Below are 11,207 nucleotides of genomic sequence, written 5' to 3'. Positions count from 1 at the left end.
CAGCAAGGTGAGCGCAGCCCTCCCCACACGCAAGCACATTTTCCTAGGGACAAAGGAGATGATGTGCTATGGGGGGCTTTGGATGAAAGTCCATGGTAGAGGGGTTGCAGCATCCTCGGAGAACCCCAAAATGTGCTGCTGCAGGGAAAGAGGGGGCTGAGATAGCAGCTGGGGGGTACAGGTGGGCAGGGAGCTGCAAACAGCCACAGAGGCTGAGGCCCCCCACACTTATGGCATGTGCAATAAAAGGATGGCGTGGTTCTGCCCCAGGCAGAGCGTCCTGCCCCAGATCTGCCCCAGACCGAAGCAGAGGCATTGGGCATGGGCACCGCAGAGCCCTGGCCCCTACCACAGGCATCGCACAGCGCGGCGCCCCTTCTTGCCTTGCTAATTCAGTTAGATTCAGTGCAAAACATGTTTTGAGCAACTTAATTTTTACATATCCGGGACTTTTAAACTGATTAACTAATTGAAGAAAAAAAAAAAAAAAAAGAAAAGAAAAAAAGTAAAGTGCTGCTTTTATACATTTTTTTTTAACTGCATTTCAATTTCCATCCAAGAGCAGCTTGGCTCAAATTCTGGATAAAAATTATCACCTAGTGAATAAGAAATGCGTCACTCAATGGATCTCATCTAATACAAATGTAAAAATGAAGCATCTCAATAAATGCATGTTAAGGTGCATAATTGCTTAAGTAACTGTGCAGAGATATAACGTATCCTCCTGCTTAGCAGGGAAAAGCCAAGTTGATTGTAAAAGTTCCGTTGTGTAGCCCAGATCGTGCCAGCCAAGGAGAAGGAATCTCACTCTAGGAAAATAACCAAGAGGCACGATTAATTAAATTCAGTGTTTAATCCCACGTTTCCTGCTTGGCTGCAGCCCCCGCTGCCCACCTGAACTGAATTTATCCCTTCCCTTTGCTTGCTGGTGCCACCGTGGGGAGTGTCCTGCTGAGAGCTGGCATAAAGTGCTGGGGGGACGCTGTCCTGGGCATGGCGGCAATATAGCGAGGACCAGGACAGGGACCTGAGGCTTCAGCATCATGCTGGGGAACCCAGCTCGAAACCTGCTTAGAGATCTCACTTTTGCAGTGCTTTTTCTTCCAAGTGTGTTGTGGTACTCGTGGTGTTCACTGCAGTGAGGTATTTGGGAAGAAATCACCACCCGGTGAGGCTTCTGCAGATCTCCAGGTGCAGGTCGGAGCAGCACAAAATAGGGCACCAGCCCTGGCACATCCGCATACAATTAACCAGTGGAAATGCTGAGCTGCAACTTCCCATCAAACAGCATTTTGATGGAAAAAGCTCCTTTCTGCCACGTCAAGAAGAACGCTGTGAGGATAGTGTTTTGCTCAGGGAAGTTTCAAAATCTGATGAACTAGGGTGCTTTGGGGCAACCCAAACCACAGCCGTGCGCTTTGGCTGGCAGCAGCCTGGGGACAGCATGCGGAAGTGGTGGCTCCTGGGGACAGTGTGGGGACACCAAAGCCACAGCAGCCGCCTGCAGGCATGGGCAGGTTTGCAGAGACTCACTGCTGTTTTTTCTGCTCACAATTTTTTGCTCTGTCCCTGCAGAAGTTGCTTCCATCACCTCTTCTTCATGGCAACGTTGTGCCCATTCTCCACAGTTGTTAGAAATGTGGGGTTTTTTTTTTGGTTGCTGCAACAGCCCAGGAGAGGCAAACAGAGTGGGAAGAGGGATTTAAACCTTTTCCCCTGATCTCAGTGCCTTTATTCCCTGCAGAGCTCCTCTGGTTCCCGACCAGGCATCTCACAGCTCTCACCACTGCATACAGCAAAAGATGCGTTTATACAGTGGGGCAGACACATCCAGATGCTCTGCACCACCCCCCAAAAACAAAGCAACCCCACTCAGCAACAGTCCCAGCAGACGACAAACGAAGACGTACCTCAGTGCTGTAATGCCAGCCCTGCAAAGCCCTCCAAGCCTGGCCAGATACCCCCAGCCCGCCTCGCTGAAATCAGAGAAAACTAATTAGACGTGTCTGAGTCCCCGTTCCCTGGCTGGGAATAGCTGTGGCTCCAGGTTAATAATGTATATCTCCAAGGTTAATCACGTACGTGTGCGAGGAGGGGAGCTGTCCTGGACGTGTGATGTCTGTGTCTCGTCCTGCTGCGCTGCAGCACTAATTCTTCAAGGCCCTACATCTGCTCCGCTGTGCTCCTTTCCAAGGCAATTAGGGAGTCATTTAAACCCTAGATTAGTGCTAAAGAGGGGAGAACAATGTGGCTTAGCTAATTGTCCTCCAGCAAGTCTAGTGGTGCTTTCTCCTTTCTTCTTCCTTCCTCCCCTCTCTCTGCCTCAACCCCTCCTATGTCCTGGCAAATTCTTGCAAGTGCTTAGAGGAAGGAGCACCTCTGGTGGCTCTGCTGCTCCTGGTGTGATGGAAGCCTCCCTAAGGGCATCCCATATAGAAATGAGGCTGCTGACTCACCCAGGACCCTCCAAATCCTCCCCTGTCGCATCCCCTTCACCAGACAGGACTTACAGGGGTGGCACTTTGCGCCCTCCCTGCAATAGAAATTCAGCTCAGGAAACCTGCATTATTTCAGGTGCCACCAGGGAGTTCCCAGCCCTTCTCTGCACCCCTTGGGTTGTTCCCAGAACTGGGATGCTCCCAGTTCCTGCTGGGTACAGCAAGACATGGTGATGGCCAGCCGGTCCCCACTCTCCAGTTACAGCCACACCGTGTTTTTGTGGGGCTGGGGGCTGTCCCGCCCCAGCACGTCCCCTGATCGTCCCGTCCCTTCCTAGGCTGCCAGACGGCGTGGGACGGAGTGAGCTGCTGGCCAGCTGTGCCCATCGGTCAATCTCAAGCCGTCGCCTGTCCCGACATCCTCCATGTCTTCAAGAAGTCCAAAGGTGCAGGGCTCTGAACCCAGCCCCAGATGCTCATCCCCACTCGCGCGGATCCTGGTGCCGCCCTAGCCCTTTCCTCCGGTCCCACAGCTCCTGTCCCCTCTTAAAACTCGATGCAAAACACAACCCAAGGGGGGGTGGATGAAAGCAGAGACACAGGGTGCTGCCACACCAGGGATATCCCCAAGCCCCCTCATCACCCAAAGGATACTTTCCCTTGTGGGCAGAGCATTTGGGGGCATCATCCTCCAGCTGGGTGGCACCAGGCCAGTCCCCCAGCTGCTTGGTGCGCTTCTTTCCCCATCTGCAGACTGGACTAATGCACTTGACATGCTCAGTACAGCCCTGAGCTGCACGGGTGAAAAATATAGCACAAAATCATGATTATTTCAGGGCCAGAGCAGGCACTGCTGCCGTGGGAGCAGCCACCTCCATCCATCTTGGAGGCAGTGGAGTGCAAAGGAGAGCACCCGAATGGCCACCGGCTGCTCCGTTGGCTGGGTGTAATTGAAAAGGCGATGGAGGGTTGGTGAATGCTTGCTTTAGGGGGGGAAAAAAAAAAAAAAAGCTTAGGGGAAGCTTGATGAATGGAGAAGTCCCCATCCACCCTTCCTTCCCTCCCACTGTGGGTAGTCACGCCGGTTTTCGCGCCCTGCCCTGCCCTGCCAGCACAGCACAGCACTGATGGGATGTGCTCGTGCTCCCGTGGTGCCCACCGCCCCTCGCTGCCAGTGCCCCCACACTGGTGGGCGTCCTTCTGGGAGGTGATTTTAGGCACCATCCCGGAGTTCAAGGTGTGGGTGGACATTTTGGGGGTGCTGGTGCAGAAGCCGGGGCTGGCATGAGGGGCGATGGTGCTCTTGTGAGGTCCCGTCCTGCCGCTGCAGCGCTGATCCAGAGGAACTGCACCGAGGCAGGATGGAGCCTCCCCAGCCCACCCTACTACAACGCCTGCGAGCTGGAGGACATCAGGAGTGGCAACGACACTGAGGCCAAGGCAAGTGGGTCCCGTGCTGTTGGGGTTATTTTGGTGGCCTCGTCCTTGTCACTTGGTGGGATCAGAGCTTGTTCGCATGATTGCAAAAGGCAAAGGCTTCACCATCTCCCTGCCCATCGCAGATGAGACCCCCAGCCTGTGCCACCTCATTCGTTTGGTGCTTTCCCTTCCAGAAAGGCTACTTTGTCACCATGAAGGTGCTTTACACCTGCGGCTACTCCACGTCCCTGGCAGCCCTGTTCCTGGCCATTGGCATATTCTCCTGCTTCAGGTAAGGCTCGACGCTGGCTGCTCCGTGAGCTGGGGCTGGAGGCGAACCATGAGCAGAGGATGGCTGCTCTCCACCTCTCCCCTCCCAGTGCTGCCAGCACCATCCCTGCACCACAGATGACCAGGGACAGACAGACATAAAACCCTCAGGCTGCCCTTTCTTCTCCTACCTGGACACAGTGCATCTCTTCCACCCATAGGAAGCTGCACTGCACCAGGAACTCCATCCACATCCACTTCTTCACCTCCTTCATCCTGCGTGGGGCCGCCGTGTTCATCAAGGATGCTGTCCTCTTCTCAGACGAGTCCGTCGACCACTGCACGATGTCAACGGTGAGGTGCTGAGCCCTGCACAGGCACCGCGTGTGCTGGTCTGGAGGGGTCTGGCTGCATTTGCAGCAGATTTAGCACTGCAAAGAGGGACACAGAGGCCGTGATTATCTCTGGAAAAGGCTTGGTGGACCTCGGGAGGTTCACAACAGCATCTCTGGATGGGTCCTGTCTGTGAGAGAACATGTTCTTGCCCTCAAAGCCATCCCTGGTCTCCAGCAGAGCCGTAGCTCTGCACAACCCCAGCAGAGCTCACGTGCACGCAAACCTTGCAGCTCCAGATGTGCAGGTTTGGGGTTGCCAATAAGAACAGAAAGGACAAAGATACAACATCAATGACACCCACAAATACAGGTTTCTAAAGGTCCTACAATAACTGCATAGTCCATGGGACAAGCTGTGCAAGGTGCCAGGCTGGAGCCCCAGGCTGGGGCTGCACTAGAAGGGCACCACGGGTCTCGTCGAGCAGGCGGACGGGAGGCCAGCTCTCCCCTGTATCCCCAGGATGGGGTCTGCCTCCCGGCCAGCACCACTGAGCCTTTCTCCTCCCCATCCTCACAGGTGAACTGCAAAGCAGCCATCGCCTTCTTTCAGTACTCAGTCCTGGCTAACTTCTACTGGCTGCTGGTGGAGGGCATGTACCTGCAGACCCTCCTGCTGCTCACCTTCACCTCTGACAGGAGTTACATCTGGTGGTACATCCTCATCGGCTGGGGTGAGTGCCCCCCCCCCCCAGCACATCTGCCCCTTCCAGCAGTGCAGAACCTGGCAGTCATTGATCCCAAGATCGTCACTGATTCCCAGCCATCACCCAGATGGCTCCGCTGGTGCCAGGCTTCACAGCATCTGCTGCCCACCCATCCTGGATATGATCGGGATGGGGCACAGGCAAACCCTTCCCACTCCCCTCCTCTATCTGGGTCTGCAAACAGCCATCCCAAGAGCCAGGTTGGGTGCAGGAGCTGGCAGGAGGGTGGCCAGGAGGTGACACACACACTGGCGCAGCACCATCAGTGGCCACCATCCCATTCTAAAACCTGAAGGAACCCTCCTGCCACCTCCAGGGCCTCAGGCCTGGCTCTGACATGGGTCTGGGGGGACAAGGGATGGAAGGGAGGTGCCCAGAGCCCCAGGGTGATGCCACATCCCTGCCCGGGTCCTGTCCTTGCAGGTGTCCCCATGCTGACGGTGTGCGTCTGGGTGGCCACCAGGCTGCAGTACGACAACCATGGGTAAGAGCAGCCACCCCTCTTCTTCCTCCAGGCCAGCTTGGCCATGTGTCCCCTGTGCAAGTCCAAGGGGACAAACCTCTTGCGTGGGAGGCTCAGGAGGGGAGAACTGGGGCAGCAATTTATTTTAATGCTCGTTCTATTTTCTGGTGGGGCACAAACACACCCATGCCAATGGGGCGAGGGGCTGGGACCTGGGCTAAAAGGGAGCGGGTGGGTTTGTTCTCCTCTCCCGCAGTTGCTGGGATGACTACACCAGCCGGTACTGGTGGGTGATCAAGGCTCCCATCCTCCTGGCCATATTTGTGAGTATGTCCCCACTCCAAGCATCCCAGTGGGCCCAGATGGATGCAGGGACCCAGCTGGGGCTCTGTGCAGATCCTGAGCCAAAGCTTCCATGGCAGGTGAACTTCCTCATCTTCCTCAATGTTACCAGGATGTTAGCGCAGAAGATAAGGTCCCCAGACATCAGCAAAAACTATAAGCAGCAGTACATGTGAGTACATAGCTCGGGCAAAGGGCAGCTCCCCTCACCCTGGTATTCGGAAGGCCCCGGGGCTCCCTGAAGGAAGGACCATCCCCGGGGCCCCCGGACCACTGCGACCACCCGCACTCAGCCCCACTCACGCCATCCCTCTCTGCAGGAGGCTGACCAAGTCCACACTGCTCCTGATCCCGCTCTTCGGGGTGCACTACGTGGTGTTCGCGCTCTTCCCCGAACACATCGGTGTAGATGCCCGGCTGTACTTTGAGCTGGTCCTCGGCTCCTACCAGGTGCAGATGGGGGAGATGGGCAGGTGAAATCCCAAGGTACCCATCCCATCCCATCCCATCCCATCCCATCCCATCCCATCCCATCCCATCCCATCCCATCCCATCCCATCCCATCCCACCAGTAGCCCCCAGGATGTGCTGCTGGGGTTTGCGTTCAATCCCATACCTGTGCTGCCCGCAGTAAGAGGCACAGTGGGTGCTAAATGCAGGCAGCAGCTGAGAGGGGTCCGGCCCCTTCTCTTGGGTGGAACAGGTTCTTTCTGTGCTTTTCAGGGGTTCCTGGTGGCTCTGCTGTACTGCTTCCTGAACGGGGAGGTGAGTGTCACCCCACGGCATGCACAGCACCCACCCTTGAGCACCACTGACTTGCACATGGGCACGCAGACACCCCCAGGGGCCCACCCCAATGTGCATCACATGTGTGCAGCCGTGCCTGTGTGTGCACGTGGGCGTGCAGACACCCTGAGGGTGCACCCCGCTGCGCATCATGTGCACACAGCCATGCCTGTGTGCACACGTGGGCACGCAGACATGCACGGGGTCCCCTTTCTTGCACCCCGACTCCACCCTCGATTGGGGTGCAGCTCCCACCCCCCCACAGCGTGCTGGTGGGTGCCCCTGGAGCCAGCTCCACTCTGTGCTGTCGCTTCAGGTCCAGGCTGAGATCAAGAGGAACTGGGGCAAGTGGCAGTCGTCCATGGAGAGCAATGTCTTCAACCTGGCCACCCAAGACTTCACGGCGTGACAAAGATGGCGTTCAGGGGGAATTCCTCCCCGAGGATGGTGGTGGTGGTGCAGCTCCATGAATACATCCCCAAGAAACACAGTAAAAGGGGATTTGTAGGTTCTGGGTCTTGCACCTTCAGAGGCTGCTGTGAGAAAAGGCTCTGCCCACTTGGGTGCTGGTGTCTCTGGAGGCTTCCTGCTGATACGTGGTGGGGTCTCACCTGCCCAGAGCTCCGCTTGCAATTTGCTCAGCAAGGCAAAGCATGCTTCTCCTCCTTTTCTGCCCTGGGGCTGGCTTGGAAACATAAATATTTTAAGAAGGACATCTGGCATTTTTTGTTTGGCACCAGAATGAAAACTGAAGTGGCCCCAGTGCTGGAGGGATTTACCAATGGTTTTTTCCCCTCCTTCTTTTATTTACAGAATCATTTCCCTTAGGAGAAGACGCCTAAACATAGCCCCTGGCAGCCATTCTGGGGGTGGAAGAAGCAAATACAAAGACAAACCAAACCCAATGGCTCTCTACAAGCCCCCAGTGCTCCCGTGACTCACATTCTCCCCATATTTCTGAGATGTTTCCCCTACTCCCATGCCTGTCACTTCGGCCACTCAGTGCCCAGCACCAGAGGGATGGGATGTTTTAGCAGGAACCGGTGGGCATTTGCCGATAAAATCTTATTCTGTAATCCAGCACTGCTTTTCAGAGGCTTGTTTGCTGCACAAACCCAGACCACAAACTCAGTGCCAAGCTTGCTAGCTGGTGGAAACCCTGCCATCAGTGGTAACACCTGGAAATACCTCGGGAGAACGAGCATCTCTTTTCTGTATGCCTGGTAAAGTGTCCAGGCTCTGGGAGAGGGGCAAGGGATGGAGAGGACACAGCAGGACTGCGGGAGGGATGCGGCTGGGCTGGCCTGGAGGTGCCAGCGTGCCGTGTCCCACAGGCACCAGCTCTGGCCAGCGTCCCCTCCGGTCAGAGCCATCCCCATGCCGCAGCCTGTCCCATTCGCCCCACGAGCAACCCTCGTTCACCCCACGCCAAGCTCCTGCCTTGGCAAATGGCGTCTCCAGGAGCAAGAAAGGCCTCGGATGCCCTTTCCCAAACCTCCCCCAGCCGCGCTGCTTTTCCGAGACCCGAGCCATCCGATCTCGGCAGAGCCTCTCAAGCTTCCCGGGTTGTAATTTCTCCGCGTAGCCACATGTCCTTCCTTAAATAAAACCCACGTATTGGCCCCTTTCCAGACTGCCGGATCTCCAGAGATCCCGCCTGCTCTCACGAAGAGGCATTGAAAGGGAAGCAGAGCCCCAGACCTGATTTGAGGTGAGATGGAGGATGCTCCGTTAACCAGCCCCACGGGCCAGCAGCATCCTGCCTCGCTGGCCAGGAAACCTCCCGAGGGGTACAGCAGCTGCCAAATAAATGCCTGCCTGCAGCTGCCAAGAGACCGCAGGTGAATAAACATCCCTCTCCATCATTAGCGAGGAAGATAAGGGCAGGGAGAGGAGGCAGACAGATTGCACCAGGGATGGGGATGCTCAGAGGGAATGTCACCGTTGCCATAAAGCTTTGAAAAGCACTGGCTTTTGCATGCATTTGCAGCTGCGGATGGGCCCTTTTTGGTGCTAAACCTGCACCCCAAATGTCCCTCTGGGGCTTGCTGTGCATCGAATCCGTGGTATCCCAGAGCACAGTGGTGCCCACAAAGGCACAGCTCCACCTTGAGCACGGGGGGGGCTGATGTGACCCTGCCGCAGGGACTTCGCGATAGGTTTGCAAAAAGTTTGCAAAGGTTTTGTGTCTCTACCCGCATCGCGCCCTATAACTTCAGATTTGGGGCGGCTGTCCTCCGGCTCAGTGGGGCCGCGGCGTGGGGTGCCGCAGGAAGCGGCCACCCATCGCCCACCCATCGCCCACCCATCGCCCACCCATCGCCCACCGTGCCCTGGGGGTGCGGGCAGGGGGGTGCTGGGTGGGGGGGTGTTTTGTCGGGAGCCGGTGGGTGGCACTGCGGCCCCGTGCCGCGGGCACTGACACCGGATCCCCGGGACAGCCCCGGAGGCAGCAGCGGCCCCGCAGCCGCCCTCTGGCAAGCTCGGCTGGGGACCCCGGGCTCCAGCACCAAGGGACCCTACAGGCAGGAAGGTAAGGGGCCTCGCCGCTTGGGGGGAGCAGGCAGCCAAGCCCACACATGTCCCAAGGCTTCGGCAAGATTTGGGACCCTTCTGCCCGCCCCTCTTCGCAGCAATGGGGATAGGGGTGCTGTGCCTTTGCCTGTTGCTTCTTTCCCTGCTCGCATCCCTGGATCTGCCATGGGACGCCAGGCTGCACTGCTTGGGCACGCCGGGGTGCCCCACAAGGTACCCATGCTGAGGGTGCCCCCAGTGCTTCGCCCGCTTCTTCATCCCTGCTCTGGGACGTGCCCAGTTCTGTGCTGTGGGGACTTCACCCTGCTGCTGCAAGTGCCCCTTCCCTGTGGGCTGGATCCTGCCAAAGCTCAGCCCCGCAGAGCCCTCACAGAGGCAGCAAGGATCTGGTGGTACAGGAGGGTCAGGATGCACCCAGCACCGGCTGCTTGGGGGGAGCTGCAAGCAAAAGCACCTCAAACACCCACGGGTCCCATGGGCTGTGCCAGGCACTGCCCTTATCCCACCCTGTCACCCCAAAGGCACTTCTGTTGCTGGTTTTGCACCCACATTAGTGTCACGGGCACCCCGAGCACCTCAAGCTCCCATTCTGGTTGCAGAGATGCAGCCTATCCACACAGGAAGAGCTGTGCTCTCCTGCATGCCCAGTGCCCTGCTGGGCACCCCAGGGTGCCCCCAGGTTCCCGGAGCACATCCTGGAGCTTCTACCTTTGTATGCCCCCCATCAGGTTTGCTCTAGGCTGTATGCAAAGCAAAACACCCCATGCAGCTTGTAGGGGCTTCCCGGTGGTGACAAGGTTGGGCTGGGGGCAGCTGGGGGCTGGGAAGCTGACGGGAACCACCAAGCATCCCCCAAATATCCTGCTACGGCCAAGAGGGCAAGCGGAAAGTCCCCAGAGCCACAGAGGAAGGACGTCCCTGTCCCTGCCCTCCACCACCAGATGCATCAGGGCTGCTCTTTGGCTGGTTGTAGCAAACTCCTCAGAGCAAAGCCAGGGCTCTTCACCACCTCCTTCCTCTGGTTTTGGCTGCTCACTGATTTTGGGAAACTCACTGCTGGGTGATTTAGGACCAGGTGAGCATCAGAAGGGTGGCACAGAGCTGAGAGCTGATGGTGAGTCCCCTCTGGATCAGGCTGGGTGCTGGGTGGTCGATGCACCCCAAAAGGGATGAACCTCGCGAGATGGGCACAGACGCCCCTGCACCTTCCTCCCTGCCCTGGGTGCCCGCTGTGCCCCCCATGCACCCCCCCAAAACATGCAAAGAGCACCCAAAAGCCCTATCATGAAAGGCAGAGCAAGACATGAAGCAGGGCAAGCCAGCACTGCGGCCGTCATGAGGTGGACGTGGTCCTGGGCACAGCCCTGGGCACAGTCCTGGGCACCCTGCTCTGGGTGGCCCTGCTGTAGCAGGGGTTGGAGCAGAGGGACCCAGAGGTCCCTGCCAGCCCCGAGCACTTGGCGCTGTGGTTCTGTGGGGTGCTGCTGGTGCTGTGGTTCTGTGGGGCTCGTGTGGGACAGGAGCTGGAGCCCCCAGAGCAGAGAGGAGGAGCTGAGGCCAGCGCTGGGTGCTGTGTGGCTGCAGTAACGCTGCCAAAGGGCTGGAGATGATGTTGGCAGTGGGGTTGGCACCGTGTCCCGTCCCGTCGTCCCGTCCTCCCCCTCGCCTTGCAGTTGTCCCGCTGCACTTTCCAATTGCGCGTCACTTTTGGGAGAGGTGAGGAGGTGCTGGCCGGGGTCCCTCACCACCTCCCCACGCCCAATTTGGGGCCAGAGCAAGCCCGAGTCCACCTCAACATCTGGCACGTCCTGCTGCGCTGCTGGGGGCACGCCGGGTGGCCATGTCCCCAGCTCGG

At 57.7% G+C, this 11,207-nt stretch overlaps 2 protein-coding genes across 13 annotated transcripts in view; both read left to right on the top strand.

The window, feature by feature from the left end:
• The window catches only part of LOC308181839 (vasoactive intestinal polypeptide receptor 1-like), a 14,168-nt gene extending 5,051 nt beyond the window's left edge, over positions 1-9,117 (top strand). For 2 of the 9 annotated variants that reach the window (XM_080565540.1, XM_080565547.1), the window contains exons 2-13: positions 1-7; positions 2,777-2,884; positions 3,769-3,878; positions 4,001-4,149; positions 4,349-4,481; positions 5,040-5,193; positions 5,650-5,710; positions 5,946-6,012; positions 6,112-6,203; positions 6,352-6,481; positions 6,755-6,796; positions 7,134-9,117. The exon at positions 1-7 is cut by the window's left edge. In XM_080565540.1, coding sequence (XP_080421666.1) covers positions 1-7; positions 2,777-2,884; positions 3,769-3,878; positions 4,001-4,149; positions 4,349-4,481; positions 5,040-5,193; positions 5,650-5,710; positions 5,946-6,012; positions 6,112-6,203; positions 6,352-6,481; positions 6,755-6,796; positions 7,134-7,226 — 1,146 coding nt within the window. In that variant the 3' untranslated portion in view covers positions 7,227-9,117. Of the gene's footprint in view, positions 8-2,776; positions 2,885-3,768; positions 3,883-4,000; positions 4,150-4,348; positions 4,482-5,039; positions 5,194-5,649; positions 5,711-5,945; positions 6,013-6,111; positions 6,204-6,351; positions 6,482-6,754; positions 6,797-7,133 lie in introns of all 9 variants that reach the window. The other 7 variants (XM_080565542.1, XM_080565548.1, XM_080565545.1 and 4 more) reach the window with 5 other exon arrangements.
• Positions 9,118-9,121: 4 nt separating this feature from the next.
• SCN4A (sodium voltage-gated channel alpha subunit 4) overlaps positions 9,122-11,207 on the top strand; it is a 45,652-nt gene continuing 43,566 nt past the window's right edge. For 2 of the 4 annotated variants that reach the window (XM_080565520.1, XM_080565519.1), the window contains exon 1: positions 9,122-9,350. Coding sequence is in view for 2 of the 4 variants with exons in the window: in XM_080565518.1 (XP_080421644.1) it covers positions 9,518-10,427 (910 nt within the window). In the remaining 2 variants the exon portion in view is untranslated. Of the gene's footprint in view, positions 10,428-11,207 lie in introns of all 4 variants that reach the window. The other 2 variants (XM_080565518.1, XM_080565517.1) reach the window with 1 other exon arrangement.

This window comes from Anser brachyrhynchus, assembly GCF_964034855.1.
Source record: "Anser brachyrhynchus genome assembly, chromosome: 22".
Lineage (NCBI taxonomy): Eukaryota > Metazoa > Chordata > Aves > Anseriformes > Anatidae > Anser > Anser brachyrhynchus.
Note: the sequence above shows the minus strand (reverse complement) of the source record. Positions and strands in the feature narration are given on the sequence as shown.